Genomic DNA, 25,072 nt, shown 5'->3' with positions numbered 1-25,072 from the left:
GATGAGCAGGTGGAAGAAGAGGAGGAGGAAGCTGAGTAGGAGGAGGAGGAGACAGGAGGCAAAGAATGTTGCCCTGCGATCCTTGGCGGAGGAAGGACGTGCGCCAAATAGCTCTCTGCCTATGGCCCAGCCGCCACTACATTTACCCACTGTGCAGTTAGGGAGATATAGCGTCCCTGGCCGTGCTTACTGGTCCACGTATCTGTGGTCAGGTGGACCTTGCCACAGATGGCGTTGCGCAGTGCACACTTGATTTTATCGGACACTTGTTTGTGCAGGGAAGGCACGGCTCTCTTGGAGAAGTAGTGGCGGCTGGGAACAACATACTGTGGGACAGCAAGTGACATGAGCTGTTTGAAGCTGTGTGTGTCCACCAGCCTAAATGACAACATTTCATAGGCCAGCAGTTTAGAAATGCTGGCATTCAGGGCCAGGGATCGAGGGTGGCTAGGTGAGAATTTACGCTTTCTATCAAATGTTTGTGAGATGGAGAGCTGAACGCTGCCGTGTGACATGGTTGAGATGCTTGGTGACGCAGGTGGTGGTGTTGGTGGTACATCCCATGTTTGCTGGGCGGCAGGTTCCAACGTTCCTCCAGAGGCGGAGGAAGAGGCCGAGGCGGCGGCAGCAGCAGCAGAAGAGGCCGAGGCGGCAGCAGCAGAAGAGGTAGCAGGGGGAGCCTGAGTGACTTCCTTGTTTTTAAGGTGTTTACTCCACTGCAGTTCTTGCTTTGCATGCAGGTGCCTGGTCATGCAGGTTGTGCTAAGGTTCAGAACGTTAATGCCTCGCTTCAGGCTCTGATGGCACAGCGTGCAAACCACTCGGGTCTTGTCGTCAGCACATTGTTTGAAGAAGTGCCATGCCAGGGAACTCCTTGAAGCTGCCTTTGGGGTGCTCGGTCCCAGATGGCGGCGGTCAGTAGCAGGCGGAGTCTCTTGGCGGCGGGTGTTCTGATTTTGCCCACTGCTCCCTCTTTTGCTACACTGTTGGCTCGGTCTCACCACTGCCTCTTCCTCCGAACTGTGAAAGTCAGTGGCACGACCTTCATTCCATGTGGGGTCTAGGACCTCATCGTCCCCTGCATTGTCTTCCACCCAGTCTTGATCCCTGACCTCCTGTTCAGTCTGCACACTGCAGAAAGACGCAGCAGTTGTCACCTGTGTTTCGTCATCATCAGAGACGTGCTGAGGTGGTATTCCCATGTCCTCATAATCAGGAAAAATAAGTGGTTGTGCGTTAGTGCATTCTATCTCTTCCACCCCTGGGGAAGGGCTAGGTGGATGCCCTTGGGAAACCCTGGCAGCAGAGTCTTCAAACAGCATAAGAGACTGCTGCATAACTTGAGGCTCAGACAGTTTCCCTGATATGCATGGGGGTGATGTGACAGACCGATGGGCTTGGTTTTCATGCGCCATCTGTGCGCTTTCTGCAGAAGACTGGGTGGGAGATAATGTGAACGTACTGGATCCACTGTCGGCCACCCAATTGACTAATGCCTGTACCTGCTCAGGCCTTACCATCCTTAGAACGGCATTGGGCCCCACCAAATATCGCTGTAAATTCTGCTGGCTACTGGGACCTGAGGTAGTTGGTTCACTAGGACGTGTGGCTGTGGCAGAACGGCCACGTCCTCTCCCAGCACCAGAGGGTCCACTAACACCACCACGACCATGTCCACGTCCGCGTCCCTTATTAGATGTTTTCCTCATTGTTCCCGTTCACCACAATTTTGAGAATGGCAAATTTGGGAATGCTTTTTCAACCCAGAACAAAAAGTCTGCTTTTACGGTCACTACAAATAACTTGACCAGCTATTTGGTTGAATAGGGATGTGAGACCTGGTTTTTTTTTGCGCTGTGTGACAGTTATAGGTTTAATCACAGAATGACACTTCTATCAGCACGCTAGCGTGTGTCTTAGGTTTTTCTGAATGACACTATCAATACCTTCAATGTAAGATTTTCTTTTTGGGAAAGATTTCAAGTAGGCCTCAAATACCACAAACTAGTTATTTTGAGAATGGCAAATTTGGGAATGCTTTTTCAACCCAGAACAAAAAGTCTGCTTTTACGGTCACTACAAATAACTTGACCAGCTAAAACTGTGCAGATTTGGTTGAATAGAGATGTGAGACCTGTTTTTTTTTGCGCTGTGTGACAGTTATAGGTTTAATCACAGAATGACACTTCTATCAGCACGCTAGCGTGTGTCTTAGGTTTTTCTGAATGACACTATCAATACCTTCAATGTAAGATTTTCTTTTTGGGATAGATTTCAAGTAGGCCTCAAATACCACAAACTAGTTATTTTCAGAATGGCAAATTTGGGAATGCTTTTTCAATCCAGAACAAAAAGTCTGCTTTTACGGTCACTACAAATAACTTGACCAGCTAAAACTGTGCAGATTTGGTTGAATAGAGATGTGAGACCTGTTTTTTTTTTGCGCTGTGTGACAGTTATAGGTTTAATCACAGAATGACACTTCTATCAGCACGCTAGCGTGTGTCTTAGGTTTTTCTGAATGACACTATCAATACCTTCAATGTAAGATTTTCTTTTTGGGATAGATTTCAAGTAGGCCTCAAATACCACAAACTAGTTATTTTCAGAATGGCAAATTTGGGAATGCTTTTTCAACCCAGAACAAAAAGTCTGCTTTTACGGTCACTACAAATAACTTGACCAGCTAAAACTGTGCAGATTTGGTTGAATAGAGATGTGAGACCTGTTTTTTTTTGCGCTGTGTGACAGTTATAGGTTTAATCACAGAATGACACTTCTATCAGTACGCTAGCGTGTGTCTTAGGTTTTTCTGAATGACACTATCAATACCTTCAATGTAAGATTTTCTTTTTGGGATAGATTTCAAGTAGGCCTCAAATACCACAAACTAGTTATTTTCAGAATGGCAAATTTGGGAATGCTTTTTCAACCCAGAACAAAAAGTCTACTTTTACGGTCACTACAAATAACTTGACCAGCTAAAACTGTGCAGATTTGGTTGAATAGAGATGTGAGACCTGTTTTTTTTTTGCACTGTGGGACAGTTATAGGTTTAATCACAGAATGACACTTCTATCAGCACGCTAGCGTGTGTCTTAGGTTTTTCTGAATGACACTATCAATACCTTCAATGTAAGATTTTCTTTTTGGGATAGATTTCAAGTAGGCCTTGTGACAGGACCAGGGGGAAAGTGGTGGAAGGAGTCTACATTTCACCTAGGTTCCTGTCCTATACGTTCTAAAAAGCAGCCAGGGAATTGACAGCAAGGAAAACTAGGTTTTCTCTTTGCAAGGGTTTTGTTAAAAACCTGGTTAGAAGGGCCTGGCTGCTTGGAGCAGGGAGAGTTGGGTGGGTCCCTGCTCCAATTAGCCACTCCAGGTATTCAGTGTAACTGTGGCTAATCACCTTGGAACCTGAGTGTGCTATAAAAGGGCAAACAGCTCACTAGCTGATCTCTCTGCTCCTGGGAAGAACCCTTATGTGTGAGTAAAAACAACAGTGTGTTTTGTTGATGGAGCTGGGCACAAGGCTCAGTTTCATGTAGTTAGGGACTACTACCTGTCTAGAAGTAGTGGCCAGACGGCCAGGTATTTCATTTGTTTTGAACTGTTTTGTTTAATTCTTTTTCTGCAAAAGTCAATAAAACTGTGGACTGTGTTTTATGTGCCTATAGCGCCCGTCTATTCCAGGAGACGGCGGTCCCGTGAGCTAATCCCGCTACATATGGTGGAGGCTGCGCTGGCACAAAAATCCAGCAAGTTTTATGTCCTGGGTTAAGTCTGCTGTTCTGAAAAAAACAAACAGTGCAGATATGGAGGAAGTGCTGAAACAGCTGATCCAGGCTAACATACAGCTCCAAAAGGCGAATGCTAACCAGCAGGAAACCAATCGGTTGTTCATGGTGACTACACAAGCTGGTTTCAGAGAACAGCAATCGCTTAATAAAAGTCTGGTGGAGCAGATAGCGGTGCTGGCTGAAAGGCCCCATGTCCAGGAGGAATCCATCTCTGTGGGGAGGAGAGTGCAAGCTTCCCTTCAAAAAATGGTAGCAGGGGATGATGTGGAGACCTACCTCACCATTTTTGAAAGAGCCGCTGAAAGAGAGAAACTCCCAGCCGAACAGTGGGTAGACACCCTTGCTCCTTTCCTGAGTGGGGAGCCACAGAAAGCCTACTATGATTTGAGTGAGCAGGATGCCAGACAGTACCCAAAACTGAAAGCAGAAATTCTCGCTCGCTTGGGTGTAACATCTGCGGTCAGAGCCCAGCGAGTGCACAACTGGACTTTCCAATTGGATAAACCAGCGAGGTCGCAAATGTATGATCTTTTTCACCTGGCTAAAAAATGGCTACAGCCAGAGGTATCTACAGCCACTCAGGTGGTGGAAAGAGTGGTCCTGGACCGGTTTGTTTGTGCTCTACCAGTTCGGATACAGCGCTGTGTGGGACAAGCGGACCCCAGGGATGTGGATCAGCTCGTCGCCCTAGTGGAGCGGTATCTGAACACCGAGGAGTATCTCCAAGACCTCTCTCCTACTTGGCCGGCCCCAGGGAGCCAGAAGTCTACTGATCGCGGTAAGACTGTTCCTAATCTAAAGGGGGCGAGGGAGGGCCGTAAAGTAGGAACTGAGACTGACCTATTAGCCAGACCTCTTAAGCCAGTTAGCCCTAGACAGCCTTGGGCGTTCAAAAACATTGTTTGCTGGCGATGTCAAGGACTGGGCCACGTGGCTGCCAACTGTCCTTTGGCTGAGCCTATGGAGTGTGACAGTGGGCGGAGGAGGTCATTGTTTGCGGGACCTGCCTACTCTGCCTTGCCGACCCCAGATATGGAGCGACAAACTTGCAGCTTGGTGATTGAAGGACACTCAGTTCAAGCTCTGTTGGACTCTGGTAGTCTAGTGACTCTTGTGCATGGCAGCCTGGTGGACACTAGGAAGCTGCAAAAGAGACAGATGGGGGTCATCTGCATACATGGGGATACAAAAGAGTACCCCACTGCTATAGTCTCTTTTGAAACCCCGTGCGGGAAAGTAACCCATGAAGTGGGGGTTGTAAACAGTCTGTTGCATACTGTCATTGTGGGGTGTGATTTTCCTCTGTTTTGGAAAATGTGGAATATGCTTGATAAGTGTTTAAGTGGGTCTGCTGTAGATCCCATTCCCCTGGCTGAGACTGAAAATGTGCAAACAGTAGGGGTGACCCAGAGTGAAACCGAGAATTTTCCCTTAGCAGTGCTTGCAGGTGATACTGATGATGTCCCGGAAATTGGTCTCCCTGACTTGCCAGTCTCCAATGATAACTTTGGGACAGCTCAACTCAGGGACCCAACATTAACCCACGCATGGCAAAGTGTGAAAGTAGTCAATGGGGTACCTCAAGATACTGGGGTAGAGAAAATATTTCCCCATTTTTCTATAGAGAATGAACTCTTATATAGAGTTGATGAGCAAAATGGGCAGGTTGTGGAGCAACTTGTGGTCCCAAAATCGCATCGCCAAAAGGTGATGGATCTAGCCCATTCACATGTGCTAGGAGGGCACTTGGCTTATGAAAAAACCAAAGACCGGATCTTGCAGAGGTTTTATTGGCCCGGGGTACATAAAGAGATAAAAGAATACTGTGATTCATGCCCAGAGTGTCAATTACACAACCCGGTAGCGACCTTTAGGAGTCCGTTAGTACCACTCCCGATTATTGAAACTCCCTTTGAGAGGATTGCAATGGATTTGGTGGGACCTCTTGTTAAGTCTGCCAGAGGTCACCAATACATTTTGGTTGTCCTTGATTATGCTACCCGCTATCCTGAAGCAATACCTCTAAGGAAAACCTCTGCAAAAGTGATAGCCAAGGAGTTGTTCCAGATGTTTACTAGAGTGGGCATACCTAAAGAAGTACTCACTGACCAGGGGACGCCCTTTATGTCAAAGGTTACAAAAGAGTTGTGTAAACTGTTGAAAATAACTCACTTGCGTACCTCAGTTTATCATCCCCAAACGGATGGGTTAGTTGAAAGGTTCAACAAAACCTTAAAAGGGATGCTCAGAAAAGTGGTGGCACAGGATGGGAAAGACTGGGATTGTCTTTTACCATATCTTATGTTTTCTGTACGGGAGGTGCCTCAAGCATCTACCGGATTTTCTCCGTTCGAGCTAGTGTATGGTCGGCACCCTCGGGGTCTTTTGGATATTGCAAAAGAGACCTGGGAGAGTGAGGCTACACCCTACAAAAGTGTGATTGAACACTTGTCCCAAATGCAGGAAAGGATTGGAAAAGTAATGCCCATTGTAAAAGAACACTTGCTGCAGGCCCAGGAGAGTCAGTCCCGGGTTTACAACAGGTCGGCTAAAGTAAGAAACTTCAACCCTGGGGATAGGGTATTAATCCTTGTCCCCACAGTAGAAAGTAAATTTTTGGCCAAATGGCAAGGACCTTATGAAATAGTTGAGAAGGTCGGAGAGGTGAATTACCGGGTTCACCAACCAGGTAGACGTAAGCCCTACCAAATTTATCATGTGAACCTAATCAAACCCTGGAAGGACCGAGAGGTGTTAGCAGCTTACAGCAGTGGGAAAAAGGAATGTAGCTTTGAGATACCAGAGGTAAAAATTGCAGACACTTTGTCAGGATCTCAAACCCAAGAGGCAAAGGAGTTTGTAATAAAAAATAAAGATGTATTTTCTGAGCTACCTGGTCGAACAGATATAATTGAACATGATATTATAACCGAACCAGGGGTCAGAGTCAACCAAAAGCCTTATAGAATACCTGAGGCTAGACGTAAAGCTGTCTCCCAAGAAGTCCAAACAATGCTTCAGTTAGGGGTTATAGAGGAGTCCCATAGTGACTGGTCTAGTCCTATAGTCTTGGTTCCCAAACCTGATGGCACCATACGTTTCTGTAATGACTTCAGGAAACTGAACACTGTCTCAAAGTTTGATGCTTACCCAATGCCTCGAGTGGATGAGCTGATTGATAGGCTTGGTAATGCTAGGTTCTTTACCACATTAGATCTTACAAAAGGTTACTGGCAAGTACCGTTGACTGAGAGGGCCAAAGAAAAAACTGCTTTTAGTGTCCCTGATGGCCATTTTCAGTATGTAGTCCTTCCCTTTGGTTTGCATGGGGCCCCGGCCACATTTCAGAGGATGATGGACAAAATTTTAAGACCACATCGTAGATACGCAGCTGCCTATTTAGATGATGTGATAATCCATAGCACGGATTGGGAAAGTCATCTACCCAGGGTAGAAGCCGTCCTGAATTCTATTAGGGAAGCAGGGTTAACAGCGAATCCAAAAAAATGTGCCATTGGGCAAGAAGAGGCAAAGTACTTGGGGTACATGATTGGGCGAGGAGTTATAAAACCTCAAATAAACAAAGTGGAAGCCATCCAGAGCTGGCCAAGGCCTTTGAACAAAAAACAAGTCAGAGCATTCCTAGGTTTAACTGGTTATTATAGGCGTTTTATTGAAAATTTTGCCAGCATTGCGAGCCCTTTAACAGACCTTACAAAAGGGAAGGATTCAACCATGGTCAAATGGACCACGGAAGCGGAACAGGCCTTTCAGAACCTGAAGCAGGCTCTATGTGCCCACCCAGTGTTAGTCACACCAGATTTTAAAAAGGAGTTCATTGTGCAAACAGATGCCTCGGATGTTGGTATAGGGGCTGTGTTGTCGCAAGTAAGGGCTGGGGAAGAGCATCCTGTAGTATACCTGAGTAAAAAGTTAAATGAACATGAAAAGAAATACTCCATTGTAGAAAAGGAGTGTTTGGCAGTTAAGTGGGCCATAGAAGCTCTCAGGTATTATTTGGTAGGGAGAACATTCAAACTGGTAACTGACCATGCCCCCCTTAAATGGATGTGCCAAAACCGTGAGAAAAACAGGCGAGTGACCCGATGGTTCATGTCTCTTCAAGATTATAGTTTTACAGTTGAACATAGGCCCGGGCGTCAGCTTGGAAACGCAGATGCCCTGTCCAGGATGTACTGTTTAAGGGCACAGAGTGTTCCTACCCCAAGGTCGAAACAGGGGGGGAGGATATGTGACAGGACCAGGGGGAAAGTGGTGGAAGGAGTCTACATTTCACCTAGGTTCCTGTCCTATACGTTCTAAAAAGCAGCCAGGGAATTGCATTATTCAGTTGGATTTATCGCTAGAGAGCCATTGTGCTGAGGGCTATTGTGCCACATATATATAAAATAACATCTTCTTCTTTTTTTCCCCTGATGAATCCGGTCACATTTGTATTGGAGGAAACGCGTTGGGAAATTCGTTATTTCTTCATTTTTTTGGCTGTACAGACACTGGGAGCAACTTTTTATAGGGACAGGACAACAGGGAAAGCCACCGATAAGTGGGGTCGCTTCCTTGGAGGTGATTCTCCCGCATCTAGGCGGGAGATCTCTCCGCTTTTAGGCAGAATCTTAATAGTCTGGTAGGGACATTTATCTCCCTAGTTCCTGTCTTTTCCTGCAAATAGAAAAATTGTCTTATTTCAACTCCTCTCTACTAAGATGCTTGTGGACCCTCCTACTACACCTCTTCTGTTGTGGTTCATCTCCATATAGAAAATAATCATCAAACCGTGAGTGGGACTCTCTGGTCCAAATTTGAGCATAAGAGATTGTGTATTTTGCTTTGTGTCTCATTGTACCTAAGTCCATATCATCTGACCTATGCAGCTATCCAAAAGACACATATTATTATTGTTTGTGGGACTTATTTTTAACTAATAATTACTAAAAGTTAAGTTTTAAGTAGGACAATTACTCAGTGATACCCAGCCAGGGAATTGACAGCAAGGAAAACTAGGTTTTCTCTTTGCAAGGGTTTTGTTAAAAACCTGGTTAGAAGGGCCTGGCTGCTTGGAGCAGGGAGAGTTGGGTGGGTCCCTGCTCCAATTAGCCACTCCAGGTATTCAGTGTAACTGTGGCTAATCACCTTGGAACCTGAGTGTGCTATAAAAGGGCAAACAGCTCACTAGCTGATCTCTCTGCTCCTGGGAAGAACCCTTATGTGTGAGTAAAAACAACAGTGTGTTTTGTTGATGGAGCTGGGCACAAGGCTCAGTTTCATGTAGTTAGGGACTACTACCTGTCTAGAAGTAGTGGCCAGACGGCCAGGTATTTCATTTGTTTTGAACTGTTTTGTTTAATTCTTTTTCTGCAAAAGTCAATAAAACTGGCTGAGGCCAGTTGCACCATACTTGCTTGGACTGGACTGTGTTTTATGTGCCTATAGCGCCCGTCTATTCCAGGAGACGGCGGTCCCGTGAGCTAATCCCGCTACAGCCTCAAATACCACAAACTAGTTATTTTGAGAATGGCAAATTTGGGAATGCTTTTTCAACCCAGAACAAAAAGTCTGCTTTTACGGTCACTACAAATAACTTGACCAGCTAAAACTGTGCAGATTTGGTTGAATAGAGATGTGAGACCTGTTTTTTTTTTGCGCTGTGTGACAGGTATAGGTTTAATCACAGAATGACACTTCTATCAGCACGCTAGCGTGTGTCTTAGGTTTTTCTGAATGACACTATCAATACCTTCAATGTAAGATTTTCTTTTTGGGATAGATTTCAAGTAGGCCTCAAATACCACAAACTAGTTATTTTGAGAATGGCAAATTTGGGAATGCTTTTTCAACCCAGAACAAAAAGTCTGCTTTTACGGTCACTACAAATAACTTGACCAGCTAAAACTGTGCAGATTTGGTTGAATAGAGATGTGAGACCTGTTTTTTTTTGCGCTGTGTGACAGTTATAGGTTTAATCACAGAATGACACTTCTATCAGCACGCTAGCGTGTGTCTTAGGTTTTTCTGAATGACACTATCAATACCTTCAATGTAAGATTTTCTTTTTGGGATAGATTTCAAGTAGGCCTCAAATACCACAAACTAGTTATTTTCAGAATGGCAAATTTGGGAATGCTTTTTCAATCCAGAACAAAAAGTCTGCTTTTACGGTCACTACAAATAACTTGACCAGCTAAAACTGTGCAGATTTGGTTGAATAGAAATGTCAGGTCTATTTTTTAGGCGCTGGGTGACAGGCTCAACTTGCCCCTGATGTAATATATGGCCAAAAAATAACCACACTGTTGATGGTTAAATGCACTTGGGTGACACAGGCTCAGCCTGCACCAGATGTAGTATATGGCCAAAAAATAATCAGACTGTTGATGGTTAAATGCACTTGGGTGACACAGGCTCAGCCTGCACCAGATGTAGTATATGGCCAAAAAATAATCAGACTGTTGATGGTTAAATGCACTTGGGTGACACAGGCTCAGCCTGCAGCTGATGTAGGATATAGCACAAAATAACCACACTATCGATGGTTAAATACACTTGGGTGACACAGGCTCAGCCTGCAGCTGATGTAGTATATGGCCAAAAAATAATCAGACTGTTGATGGTTAAATGCACTTGGGTGACACAGGCTCAGCCTGCAGCTGATGTAGTATATGGCCAAAAAATAACCAGACTGTTGATGGTTAAATGCACTTCGGTGACACAGGCTCAGCCTGCAGCTGATGTAGGATATAGCACAAAATAACCACACTATCGATGGTTAAATACACTTGGTGATAGCTCGTGCTGGCGCACCACAAGTCACAAAATGGCCGCCGATCACCCCAGAAAAAAAGTGATCTAAAAACGCTCTGGGCAGCCTCAAAAAGTGAGCAAGTCAATAATAGCACTTCAATGATCCACAGCTGCAGATCGATCACAGAATGAAGTCTTTTGGAGGAGTTACTCTGCCTAATCTCGCCCTAACGTCGCAGCTGCAACCTCTCCCTATACTGATCATAGCAGAGTGACGTGCGGCGCTACGTGACTCCAGCTTAAATAGAGGCTGGGTCACATGGTGCACTGGCCAATCACAGCCATGCCAATAGTAGGCATGGCTGTGATGGCCTCTTGGGCCAAGTAGTATGACGCTTGTTGATTGGCTGCTTTGCAGCCTTTCAAAAAGCGCCAAGAAAGCGCCGAACACCGAACCCGAACCCGGACTTTTATGAAAATGTTCGGGTTCGGGTCCGTGTCACGGACACCCCAAAATTCGGTACGAACCCGAACTATACAGTTCGGGTTCGCTCATCCCTAGTCTCGATTTCTGTTGAGACATTCAAATGGTAGAGTCCGAATTTGGCGTAAACAGAATGAGAACATGTATCCATCATGCCTTGTTAGCACTGTGCAGGCTGGTGGTGGTGGTGTAATGGTGTGGGGGATGTTTTATGGGCACACTTTAGGCCCCTTAGTGCCAATTGGGCATCGTTTAAATGCCTAGGGCTACCTGAGCATTGTTTCTGACCATGTCCATCCCTTCATGACCACCATGTACCCATCCTCTGATGGCTACTTCCAGCAGGATAATGCACCATGTCACAAAGCTCGAATCATTTCAAATTGGTTTCTTGAACATGACAATGAGTTCACTGTACTAAAATGGCCCCCACAGTCACCAGATCTCAACCCAATAGAGCATCTTTGGGATGTGGTGGAACGGGAGCTTCGTGCCCTGGATGTGCATCCCTCAAATCTCCATCAACTGCAAGATGCTATCCTATCAATATGGGCCAACATTTCTAAAGAATGCTATCAGCACCTTGTTGAATCAATGCCACGTAGAATTAAGGCAGTTCTGAAGGCAAAAGGGGGTCCAACACCGTATTAGTATGGTGTTCCTAATAATTCTTTAGGTGAGTGTATTTGCCAAGAATCTCAAATTTACTTAATAAGCATAGCATTAGCAGTAGAATACTTATTTTTTTACTTTATTTGGTTTGCAGAGTGGTTGCATTGTATTTTTTTTCTTAGAGATTGTTGTTACACGCCCCATATCTCTGCAACTGCATATATACAAAGGGGCTAGGGAAATATATAAAAAATTTTGTCTAAAACATGCTTAGCTTATTTATATATTTCTGACCATCAGATTTACAGTACAGATGCTGCCCAAACCCCTGAGGAAGCCAGGCTAGCAGGCGAAACATGTCGGTGGGCAGTTTCTAGGTTTGAGATGTACTGTTCAGCTTTTCCACTGAGCGAAACAGTTTGTTTTCAGTAGCAATATTTGTGGCAGAGACCCTTAGTCACATCAATGTGTGAAGGTAGAAGACTAAATTCCTCACAGTAACCAGTGATGCAACTGGGAATGTACGACATACCATCAGTTGGTCTGTTACCTCAGTAGGGAAAGTGCACATCCCTGCAGGGGTATAGTAAAGCAAACACGCACACGCCAGTGGTTGGCGACAGGGAACAGTTTACTTTTAATTCCCTTCTTTTGTATAGTTCACCATTGTTGTTTTAAGTGTGTCAAATAAAAGTTACATTTTATTAAGATATAATTATCTGGTGTGGGGTTTCGCTTTGGTAGATAGAGTAAAAAGACGCAGTACAGAGGCCAAATACAAGTTCTTAACTCAAACTTCAGTGTTTATTCACACTTGCGGCAGTTGCATAAAACAACACGTCACTTTGCAGTCTTTGGTGTTTATTCACACACAAATGGAAAGTTTAATTTGCACAGAACAACATCTCACTTTGCAGTCTTTGGTGTTAATTTACACACAATGGAAATGTAACGGTCACGTCCACACACACACAGGGGGAAGGATAGTGACCACTGCGCTCCACCCTCACCCCTGGCCCTGCCTACTTGCCTCACGAGTCCTGATGACAGGGGACAACTGGATGACAGTCCCTAACTTAGGATACGTGCAGGGAAGACAGACAAGACAAAATATGGAACATGAACGGACCGGGTCAGAACCAAGAGAGCTACGCAGTACAAAGGGTTAAGCAAAGAATGGTCAGGAGAAGCCGGGGTCAAATACCAGGAGAGTAGAGAAGTACAAGAGGAGTCCTAAGAGAGTAGTCAGGTGGGAGCCGAGGTCACAATACCAGGACGGATGCGCAGTACAGGAGGAGCAGGCAAAGGATCGTCAGGGAACAGAATCAGGTGAGTATTCAGTAGTCCAACAAATAGCCAGGAACCTAGAAATTAACAGGCAACCTGTGGCTAGAAGGCTGCCTGTATTTATAGTGGGGAGTGAGGGTCATGTGAAGTGGCCAGCGTCACATGACCGACAGACCAACCAGTTGAGCACCGAGTGATCAGCTCGGCGCTCAAGGCAGACTTAGGAGCAGGGAGCCACCCAGCAGTAAAGCCGCCCTGGGAATGAGGTCAAACACAGATCCTCATTCCCAAAGCTAAGCAACAGTTCTGCGGGCAATGGGGGACCGAGTGCACCTTCGGAACCCCGTTACAGTACCCCCCCTTTTACGAGGGCTACCCGACCCAAGACTTCAGGCGATGGCTTTTCAGGGTGTTCTAAATTAAATTTACGAACCAGTCTAGGAGCATAAACCTCCCTGGCAGGTACCCAAGATCTCTCTTCAAGTCCATACCCCTTCCAGTGAATCAGGTACTGCAAGGAGTTACGCACCTTCCTGACATCCACTATTTTAGACACGACATACTCGACAGCATCATTAACTAGAACCGGCGGAGGCAAGGCTTTCGATGGTACTACCGGTTCAAAATATTTTTTAAGTAGAGATTTATGGAACACATTATGAATGTGGAATGACTCGGGCAGCTCCAACCTAAATGATACCGGGTTAATAACCTCCGTGATCTTATATGGTCCAATAAAACGAGGAGCAAATTTTCTAGAAGCTACCTTGAGAGATAGATTCTTGGAGGACAACCATACTTTATCCCCAACCTGAAAGTTCACCCCCCTTGAACGTCTCCTATCGGCCTTGAGTCTTTGAGAACTTTGAGCCTTTTCTAGGTTCGATTGAACCCGGACCCAAACTGTGCACAGTTCGGAGGAGAGTTTATCAGCTTCAGGGTTAGAGGAGGAGACGGACGACCCAGAATGAAAACGGGGATGAAAACCATGGTTACAAAAGAAAGGGGAGACCCCAGCAGAAGAATTGACACGGTTATTCAAAGCAAATTCAGCCAACGGAAGGAATTTGACCCATAATTGCTGGTCATCAGCAACATACAACCTCAGGAATTGTTCCACAGACTGATTAAGGTGTTCAGTCTGCCCATTACTCTCAGGATGGTAGGCGGAAGAAAAAGACAACGAAATTTTACATCTTTGACAGAAGGCTCTCCAGAATTTGGACACAAACTGCACACCCCTGTCCGAAACAATATTTTACGGGATGCCATGTAAACGAACAATCTCTCTCACAAAAATAGATGCCAGGGTTTTAGCATTCGGAAGTTTAGACAGGGGAATGAAATGAACCATCTTGCTAAACCTATCGACCACTACCCAAACCACAGTCTTACCCTCCGCCAGCGGTAGGTCAGTTATAAAGTCCATCGAGATATGGGACCAGGGTCTACTGGGAATGGGTAGGGGTCGTAGGTTACCAGCAGGGCGAGTCCTAGGTGTCTTAGACCTGGCACAAACCTCACAGGCTGACACGTAGGACTTGACATCCCTGGTTAGAATGGGCCACCAATAAGATCTAGAAACCAGATCCTTAGTGCCCTCAACACCCGGATGTCCACAAAAGGCAGAATCGTGACACTCACCCAACAGCTGGAGACGAAATTGTATGGGAACAAACAACTTATCTGTTGGGGTGGATGCCGGTGCCAGATGTTGTTCAGACCTAATGCGAGCCGAGATATCCTGGGTTAGAGCCGCTAAGATGTTTGCTGGTAGGATGGATTCAAGCAGCGTCTCAGTGGGTTGAAAAGCATGGAAGCTCCGAGATAATGCGTCTGCCTTCACATTTTTACTTCCCGGCCTGAACGTAATGGAGAAATCAAAACGGGTAAAAAACAGAGCCCATCGGGCTTGTCGGGGATTCAACCTCTTAGCAGACTCGAGAAACATTAGGTTTTTATGATCAGTGACAACAGTTACTCGATGCCTTGCCTCCTCCAAAAAATGTCTCCACTCCTCAAATGCCCATTTAATAGCCAGCAGCTGCCTATTCCCTATTTCATAGTTTCTCTCCGTGGGAGAGAATTTCCTAGAGAAGAAGGCACACGGTCTCAGGTTAGTGAGGCTAGCAGGACCTTGTGAAAGGACTGCTCCTGCGCCGTCCTCGGACGCATCCACCTCCACAATAAAGGGTCTCTCCTGATCAGGCTGGATCAGAATGGGAGCGCTACTAAATGCCTTTTTTAATGTTTCAAATGAAGAAATGGCCTTGGTAGACCAATTCTCCAAATCCTCCCCTTTCTTAGTAAGGTCGGTCAATGGCTTAGCAATTACAGAAAAATTCATGATAAATTTACGGTAGTAATTAGCGAAACCCAAAAACCGTTGTAAAGCCTTTAAGGATGAAGGCCTTACCCATTCCTTAATTGCTAAAACCTTACCAGGATCCATCTTAAAGGCGTAAGAAGTCAAAACATGCCCTAGAAATAGTTTCTCCTGTACACCAAAGACACATTTCTCTTGCTTAGCGGACAGCTGGTTCTCCCTCAACACCTCTAATACTTGTTTGACATGAGACACATGAGATTCGAAATCAGGAGAGAATATCAAAATGTCGTCAAGATAGACAATAATAAATTTACCTAAGAACTCCCTAAGAATATCGTTCATTAAGTTTTGGAACACAGCTGGGGCATTGCTGAGTCCAAAAGGCATCACCAGATATTCAAAGTGTCCTATCGGAGTATTGAACGCTGTCTTCCATTCGTCTCCCTCCTTGATTCGGATTAGATTGTATGCCCCTTTCAGGTCAATCTTGGAAAACCAGGTTGCCCCCAAAACCTGGTTAAATAAATCCGGAATCAATGGGAGAGAGTATCTATTTTGGACAGTGATTTTATTTAATCTCCGGTAATCAATACAAGGCCTAAGACCACCATCCTTCTTTTTAACAAAGAAAAACCCTGCTCCCATAGGAGAGACTGAAGGTCTGATATGCCCTTTAGCAAGGCTCTCCTTAATATAATCTTCCATAGCCTTGCGTTCGGGCCCTGAAAGATTATAAATTCGACCTTTAGGAAAGGACCACGGACAAGCATGAGTCACACTTAGGTCCCCATTTCACCAACTCTCCTTTGGACCAATCAATTGTGGGGTTATGTAAACGGAGCCAAGGCAACCCTAGTACCACCTCAACCGGTAGGTTCTCCAGGACTAGAAGAGAACATCTCTCAGAGTGGCACACACCCACGTACAGAGAAATTTCAGAGGTACATGACCTCACCGTACCACCAATCAGGGGAGTAGCATCAATAGCCATGACATGGATAGGTGTAGGTAAAGCAAACATTGGAATACCCAATTTACTAGCAAACTCAAAGTCAATAAAGCTGGCCGCTGAACCGGAATCAATAAAGGCCTTACCCGGCCACTTATTAACCCCCAGAGAAATTGTTATGGGTACCAAAAGCTTACCTTTAGAAAAATCAGGGTGTACCTGGTCTTTAGGTTGTCTTGCCTTAGGAGACTTGTCAGAGAGGACCCTCTTAGGATACTTGTTGATCCAATGGCCAGGATCTCCACAGTAGAAGCACTCTCCACGTCTGCGACGAAGATTACCCCGGGTCATGCCAACCTGCATGGGTCCCTCGGTGGAGACCTCAGTGTTGTCCCTGGAAAAGGCCTCTGGCTGGACCACCATCTGAGAACTGAACTGTCCCTCTTGTTGTCTCTCTCTAACTCGTCTGTCAAGTCGGACAACTAGGGTCATCATCTCCTCTAAGGTCTCAGGAATTTGGTAATTGACTAATAGATCTTTTAAATTATCAGATAGACCAGACCTAAACTGACTCTTCAGGGCTGGTTCATTCCATCCTGAGGGGACACACCACCGTCTGAATTGGGTGCAATACTCCTCCGCAGGGAGAAGGCCCTGAACCAGTGCCCTAAGAGCCGTCTCGGCTACCAGGGCCCTGTCTGGTTCGTCATAGAGGGTACCCAGGGCCTGAAAAAAAACCTCCACAGAAGTTAGACAACTGGCCTCAGGAGGTAACGAAAATGCCCTGTCCTGGGGATCACCCTGTAGTAGAGAAATGATAATCCCCACGCGTTGGCTCTCGGGACCAGAGGACACGGGGCGCAAACGGAAGTAGAGTTTGCAATTCTCCTTAAAGGAGAGAAACCTCTTTTGGTCTCCAGAAAAGGGTTCTGGGAGCTTGATCTGCGGTTCAAAATGTGGACTGGAGGACAGAGGAGTGAAGAACCTTGCCCTAACTCACAAGAACGGAGTTTCTCTCCTAGCTCCTGCACCATCTGTGTCAAATTAGAGATATGGTCAGTCAGGGTAGTAAGAGGATTCATGATACAGTGGTTATTGGGCCTGTTAATCTGTAACGGTCATGTCCACACACACACAGGGGGAAGGATAGTGACCACTGCGCTGCACCCTCCCCCTGGCCCTGCCTACTTGCCTCACAAGTCTTGATGACAGGGGACAACTGGACGACAGGCCCTAACTTCGGATACGTGCAGGAGAGTAGAGAAGTACAAGAGGAGTCCTAATAGAGTAGTCAGGTGGGAGCTGAGGTCACAATACCAGGACAGATGCGCAGTACAGGAGGAGCAGGCAAAGGATCGTCAGGGAACGGAATCAGGTGAGTATTCAGTAGTCCAACAAATAGCCAGGAACCTAGAAATTAACAGGCAACCTGTGGCTAGCAGGCTGCCTGTATTTATAGTGGGGAGTGAGGTTCATGTGACGTGGCCAGCGTCACATGACCGACAGACCAACCAGTTGAGCACCGAGTGATCAGCTCGGCGCTCAAGGCAGACTTAGGAGCAGGGAGCCACCCAGCAGTAAAGCCGCCCTGGGAATGAGGTCAAACACAGATCCTCATTCCCAAAGCTAAGCAACACTTCTGCGGGCAATGGGGGACCGAGTGCACCTTCGGAACCCCGTTACAGGAAAGTTCATATTGCACAAGTCACCTTGTTGGCAGTTCTGCCTCCAGTAGTCCACAGCAGGCTTTAGGGGGCCTGTTCCCCCTGCACATGGGTCTAATCCCTCTAGTCCGGCACAAAACCTCAGATCATAACACAGAGACTCATTTGCTGAGCCCAGATGCCTATTTAAGGACAGCCAGGTGCTGCCAAAACCCAGACCGGCACTTAAACTCCGGTCCGGTATTTGACCTCACCTGGCTGGAAACCAGCCCAGCCGCACATGTTGGAAGGAAAATACCTGCCTTCCCAGACAAAACCCCTCGCTGTGTCACACTGGGTAAAGCTGGTATCCAACCATTGTGTTTGTTTGATTAATCTGCACTTCTCCTGAATATGGAATGGCTGCAATAGGAGATTGTATTATCCATGGGAAACTGTGAATTTAACACTTGCAGATCGGGAAAATTGTGTTTTTTGGCAAAAAAAGTGTGTTTTTAAAAACCCATAAAATGATGGCTGTATTTCTAGCTTAAATTGCACACTGACTAAGCCTGCAAATGCACCAGATGTTGTAAATTGCCAAAAGAAATTTGATTTTCAATGTCCCAAAAGCTCAGATGCAGTGCTGGTGTTCTGAGCTTGCATAAAATGGCCGCCACCGCCCACCTGACTGACTTTTAAAAGTTTTTTTTTTTTGGTCACTGGGCTCAGGGCAGGATAAAAAAATTGTGCCCTGCACCCACAAAACACAATGTATGTAGATCGCTGAGTTAGATTCACATTTTGAGCAAAGATTCTCTCCTATTCTCTCCCTGAAATCACCAGCAGCATCCTCTCCCTACACTAAGCACAGCAGAGTGACGTGCAGCGCTACATGACTCCAGCTTATATAGAGGCTGGGTCACATGCTACACTGGCCAATCACAGCCATGCCATTAGTAGGCATGACTGTGATGCAGGGGCGTAACTAGAAGTGACTGGGCCCCACAGCAAATATTTGTAAGGGCCCCCACAAGCGCGCTTCGCACCTCCCTCCTCCTGTGTAAACCCCACTCCTTTGGCACAGTGTAGCGGTATATTGTATATTGTGTGGCACAGTGGATGCTATATGTGTATAACATAAACATATTTCATATGAAAACTTACAGTTACTTGACCCTTGGGGATCTCGGACACAACTTCAACACTTGGCCGGGGGCTCGGCGGAGCTGATGTTGTGCTTTATCCTAATGAGAAAGATTTCATAATAAGGATTTGGAGAAGGGGCAGAGGGATAGCAGAGCAGGGAGAGGCTGGTGCTGCTACTAGGGGGTCATACCATGGAGGAGTAATAAAGCCCACTACAATGCCCCCCCCCCCCAGTAGTAATAATTCTCCTTATTATGTGACAGTGCAAAAATACCCCCTTGTAATGCCCCCAGTTGAGCTAATGTCCACATAGTGCCCCCATAGTGCCCCCATAATGTCCCAGTATAAAATACCCCTATATAGTGCCCCAAGTAAATTCCCAAATAGTGCTCCTCTCCGCCCTTCCTGCTAGTGCCCCCCATAATGTACCAGTATAAAATGCCCCATATATAGTGCCCCAGTAGATGCCCCCCAATAATGATAGGCTGCCGGCCTAGTGTCCCCCATAATGCCCCCCAATAATGTGCCAGTAAGTGTCCCCATAGATGCCCCCCCATCATGTGCCAGTATCAAGTGCCTCTCTCCTCCCCCCCACATGTCCCAGTATCATAGTGCCATCTCCCCCCCAATGTGCCAGTATCAAGTGCCTCTCTCCTTCCCACCCCCCATGTGCCAGTATCATAGTGCTAAACCCCCCCATGTGCCAGTATCAAGTGCCTCTCTCTTCCCCCCCATGTCCCAGTATTATAGTGCCATCTCTTCCCCCAAAAAAGTGCCAGTATCAAGTGCCTCTCTCCCCCCCATGTGCCAGTATTATAGTGCCAAACCCACCCATGTGCCAGTATCAATGCCAACCCCCCCCCACATGCCAGTATCAAGTGCCTCTCTCCTCCCCCCCATGTACCAGTATCATAGTGCCATCTCCCCCCCCACAAAAAAAGTGCCAGTATCAAGTGCCTCTCTCCCTGTGCCAGTATCAGGTGCCAACCCCCCCTCCCCCCAGGTGCCAGTATCAGGTGCCAACCCCTCTCCCCCCATGTGCCAGTATCAGGTGCCTCTCTCCCCCCCATGTGCCAGTATCAGGTGCCTCTCTCCCCCCCATGTGCCAGTATCAGGTGCCAAGCCCCTCCTAGGTGCCAGTATCAGGTGCCAACCCCCCTCCCCCCATGTGCCAGTATCAAGTGCCCCCCCGCTCCCCCCATGGCAGTAACAGTCGGGTATTAAAAAATAAAAGAAACACTTCTACTTACCACTCCAGTCAGCGATGCGATGCAGCCTCTTCCTGTGTCCCGCCCTGTATGTCCATATATGGAGTCAGTGCTTGTATTTCAGAAAAGCTTCTGCTGGGATTCGAACCCACAACCTTCTGTATCAGAGGCAAAGCACTTAACCACAAGACCATAAGAGCTGCCTTGCTGCTGACTGAAAAAATATGAGACTTCTACTGTTATAGCTGGCTAAGTGTACATCTATACACATGACAGCTGCTCATATATAGAGATATAGCAGAGCTGAGTGTGCTGGGACAGCTGTCATATAGAGATATAGCAGTGCTGGGTGTGTTGGGGCAGCTGTCATGTGTATAGATGTACACTTAGTCAGCTATAACAGTAGAAGTCTCATATTTTTTCAATCAGTTGCAATGCAGCCTTTATGGCTGTGTGGGTAAATGCTTTGCCTCTGATACACTGATACATTGGAGGTTGTGGGTTTGAATCCCAGACACATCAGGAGACTTTAGGAGACAGTAAGATTAGATCACATTAGCGAGGGGGCCTGGTCAGCCGCTGCTGTGAAGGGGCCCTGAACATTAAGACAAGAATCGATATTTAACTAACTTGAAAATAAACTGTCACACACGCTGCCGGGGCGCCGGGCCCCGAAGCAGCTGCTTCCCCGGTAGTTACGCCACTGCCTGGCTGCCTGTGTGTAGTGTCTGTGTGTGTTAAAAAAAAAAAACAGAATGCGGTCCGGACGCCACTGCTATGGTTGCTATGGCGATCCCTACGCCACTGTTGTGATGGCTTCTAAGGGCACAGAGTTAAACGCTTGTTGATTGGCTGCTCTGCAGCCTTTCAAAAAGCACCAAGAAATCAATGAACGCCGAACGCAAACTTTTACTGACATGTTCGGGTTCGGGTTCCAAAAATCCTAAAGTTCGGTACGAACCCGAACTTTACTAGAAACCAACAAATATGAATAACACTTGTTTGGTGTTATGAAACATGCAAACTTTTATTTTACAGCAGCTATAGAGCTGGGGTTGTTGTCACTGATTGATATATTTCTGTTTTTCAGGGTGGATCACAACATAAAGTGCCTGTTGTTATATCAAAAATTTTTAAAGATCAACCAGGTAAAGCTTTCTGTGTTTTATAGATAAAGGTCTGATTTCATTGAAGCATAACTGATGGAAGTTGAATGCTGTGTGATGAATTACTGTATATATTTTTGTAATTGTGTAAAATAAATCATTTTTATTTTTTAGTTATTTTGTAGCAATTATTTTTAAAGAGTAAATTTTGCAGCTTAATCTTTTCATATTTTTATAACTATTTATGTTTTTAAAATAAAAATACCACACTATTAATATATTTCCTTGGAATTTGACTAATGACATTTTTGTCTACGTTTCATGACTAAATACCTAACACTGCAAGACCTTCACATGAATGTACAAAACAAATGAAAAAAAATACATTTGCTTTCATTATTATATAACTGATCTGAAGGGCTGTTCACAATGCCCAAGGATCGGACCAATTGTCGTGAACGAATGTTTCTACAAAACGTTCAATCCTAATAATTGGTTGGTGTAAAGGTGCAACTGATCACCCATCTAAGTGTTTGTTCACACGACCGTGGTTTTGGTTCGCATCCGAGCTGCATTTTTTGCGGCTCGGGTGCGGATTTATTCACTTCAATGGGGCTGCAAATGATGCGGACAGCACTCCGTGTGCTGTCCGCATCCTTTGCTCCATTCCATGGCCCCGCAAAAATTATGAGTCCTGTCCTATTCTTGTCCATTTTGCGGAAAAGAATAGGCATTTCTATAATGGGCCTCCTGTTCCGTTCCCCAAATTGCGGAAGGCAAACGAGCGGCATCCGTGTTTTGCGGATCCGCAATTTGTGGATCCGCAAATCAGTTTTGATATTTTTTATCAACCGCAGCGGCCTCCGGTACTTCGCTAGCCTCCCCTTTGTAAGACAGGCTTGCTTTTTTTCTTGGGTAGTCTCAGGGAATACCCCTAAATTTAGTAGTCCAAAATGTCAAACAGGGGGTATTCTTCTGAAGAGGCCTACAGGATTCTGACCCAGTCGGATGAGGAATGGGAACCCTCATCTGATGAATCTAGCGGGTCAGAATATGAACCTGTAGAAAGCAGTGGCTCTCTGACCCAAAGTTCGGACGAGGAGGTTGAGGTCCCTGGCAGCACCAGGCGTACCCGGCCCCGTGTCGCTAGACCACAGGTTACGCAGGATCCGCTTCAAGAGCAGCAGAGTGGGGCTGTCGCTGCCGGATCACGTGGTGAGGCATACACCAGCAGCGCAGCCATTCCTGGACCTAGTACCAGCACTGCCGTACAACCTGGTGAAGTAGCGAGCACCAGAAGGGCAGTTGAAGCTGGTACGGTGGCACGTGCAGTAGTTACCCCGTCACAGCCACCGCGCAGACAGGCCCGTAGAGCCCCTAGAATCCCTGAGGTGCTGGCAAACCCTGATTGGCAGTCACCAACTTCAGCCGCACCTGTAGTTCCCCCTTTCACCGCCCAGTCTGGAGTTCGGGTTGAGACGGCTCAAATTGGTTCGGCCCTGGGATTTTTTGAGCTGTTCTTGACTGCGGAGCTCTTGGACTTAGTCGTGGCAGAGACAAACCGGTATGCCACACAATTTATAACCGCAAACCCGAGAAGCTATTATGCCCAGCCTTTCCGGTGGAAACCAGTCCAAGTTTCCGAACTTAAAATTTTTCTGGGCCTTCTCCTCAACATGGGCCTGACAAAAAAGCATGAATTGCGGTCATATTGGTCCACGAACCCAATTCATCACATGCCCATGTTCTCTGCTGCTATGTCCAGGACACGATTTGAGACCATCCTGCGTTTTCTGCATTTTAGCGACAACACCACCTCCCGTCCCAGAGGCCACCCAGCTTTTGACCGGCTCCACAAAATTCGGCCCCTCATAGACCATTTCAACCAGAAATTTGCAGATTTGTATACCCCTGAGCAAAACATCTGCGTAGACGAGTCCCTAATACATTTTACCGGGCGCCTTGGCTTCAAACAATACATCCCAAGCAAGCGTGCCCGGTATGGGGTCAAATTGTATAAGCTCTGTGAAAGGGCCACAGGCTATACCCACAAATTTCGGATCTATGAGGGAAAAGATCAGACCCTGGAGCCGGTCGGTTGCCCTGACTACCTGGGGAGCAGTGGGAAGACAGTCTGGGACTTGGTGTCACCCTTATTCGGCAAGGGGTACCATCTTTATGTGGACAATTTTTACACAAGTGTGGCCCTCTTTAGGCATTTGTTTCTAGAACGGATTTGCGCCTGTGGCACCGCGCGAACTAGTCGCGTGGGCTTCCCCCAACGGCTTGTAACCACCCGTCTTGCAAGGGGGGAGAGGGCTGCCTTGTGTAACGAAGAACTGCTCGCGGTGAAATGGAGAGACAAGCGTGACGTTTACATGCTCTCCTCCATTCACGCAGACACGACAATCCAAATTGAAAGGGCAACCCGTGTCATTGAAAAGCCCCTCTCAGTCCACGACTATAATGCGCTCATGGGAGGGGTGGACTTCAATGACCAGATGTTGGCTCCCTATTTAGTTTCCCGCAGAACCAGACGCTGGTATAAGAAGGTGTCTGTATATTTAATTCAATTGGCGCTGTATAATAGTTTTGTTCTCTACAGTAAGGCTGGGAGAACAGGATCCTTCCTCAAATTCCAGGAAGAGATCATCGAGAACCTCCTTTACCCAGGAGGTTCAGTGGCCCCATCCACCAGTGTAGTTAGCCGTCTACACGAGCGACATTTCCCCAGTGTCGTTGCTGGTACCTCAACCCAACCGCCACCCCGAAAAAAATGTCGTGTCTGTAGCAGGAGTGGAATAAGGCGTGACACCCGCTATTTCTGTCCTGACTGCCCTGACCACCCTGCCCTATGCTTAGGAGAGTGTTTCCGGAAGTACCACACACAGGTACACCTAGCATAGGGATTGCATCTCACAGGACAGGCACACAGGGCTATTAGGGCCCTTTTACTCACAGCTGCTGCAAACCTCTCCTTTCACCTGGGATAAAGTGCATAACGTACTTTGCCACATCTTTGGGCGATTTGCGCTTTGCACATTGTCCCATGGGGAAGGAGAGGTTTGTTCTATAAAGGTAAAAAAAACTAAACAAAAAAAAATTACCGGTAAGTAAAAAAGTTAAAAAAGTTAAAAAAAAGTTAATATGTTCTGTTCTAAAGTTAATAAAGTTATTGCGTTGCGGCCTGGTTTTTTCTTTTTTGTTTTGTTTTTTTTACCTTTCAGGTGGACCAACCGATCGACTAGCTGCAGCACTGATGTGCATTTGGACAGAAGCATTGCGCTGCTGTCAGATTACACGCAAGTCGGTGTATGCGGCGCTGCAAGACGAGATTTCTCCTCTGCAGTAAAAGATACGTTTGCCGAGGCATATGAGCTGAGGAGGTGGCGGTGTTCATATACTTTGGCAAACACTTTGTATATATAAAAGAAAAAATCCCGGCAATGATTTTTTCATCCACATCGATTGATGTGAATGGAGAAATCGGGTTTGCCAGGGCATACGAGCTAAGTGGGTATGGATGTTGGGCGGAGCTCCTATGTCCTGGCAGACGCCTTTCCCCTCCTTTTTCTTTTTTTGGCAGAGATTTTTTCATCCACATTGATCGATGCGAATGAAGAAATCTGTGCCATTCATTTTTTTCTTTCAGCCCAGAGGCTGAACGGAAAATAAAAATCTCATTACCTGTATGCTCAATATAAGGAGAATAGCAGAAACTCCTAATGCTGGGCATACATGTAATG

General features: G+C 46.3%; 1 protein-coding gene across 1 annotated transcript in view; it reads left to right on the top strand.

Moving 5' to 3' along the window:
- Positions 1–25,072, top strand: part of SNTG2 (syntrophin gamma 2) — a 587,738-nt gene that overhangs the window by 98,067 nt on the left and 464,599 nt on the right. The window contains exon 4 of the mRNA XM_040429903.1: positions 21,311–21,368. Within this exon, the coding sequence (XP_040285837.1) occupies positions 21,311–21,368 (58 nt within the window). The remainder of the gene's footprint in view (positions 1–21,310; positions 21,369–25,072) is intronic.

Source organism: Bufo bufo, chromosome 4, assembly GCF_905171765.1.
Source record: "Bufo bufo chromosome 4, aBufBuf1.1, whole genome shotgun sequence".
In the NCBI taxonomy this organism is placed as follows: domain Eukaryota; kingdom Metazoa; phylum Chordata; class Amphibia; order Anura; family Bufonidae; genus Bufo; species Bufo bufo.
Note: the sequence above shows the minus strand (reverse complement) of the source record. Positions and strands in the feature narration are given on the sequence as shown.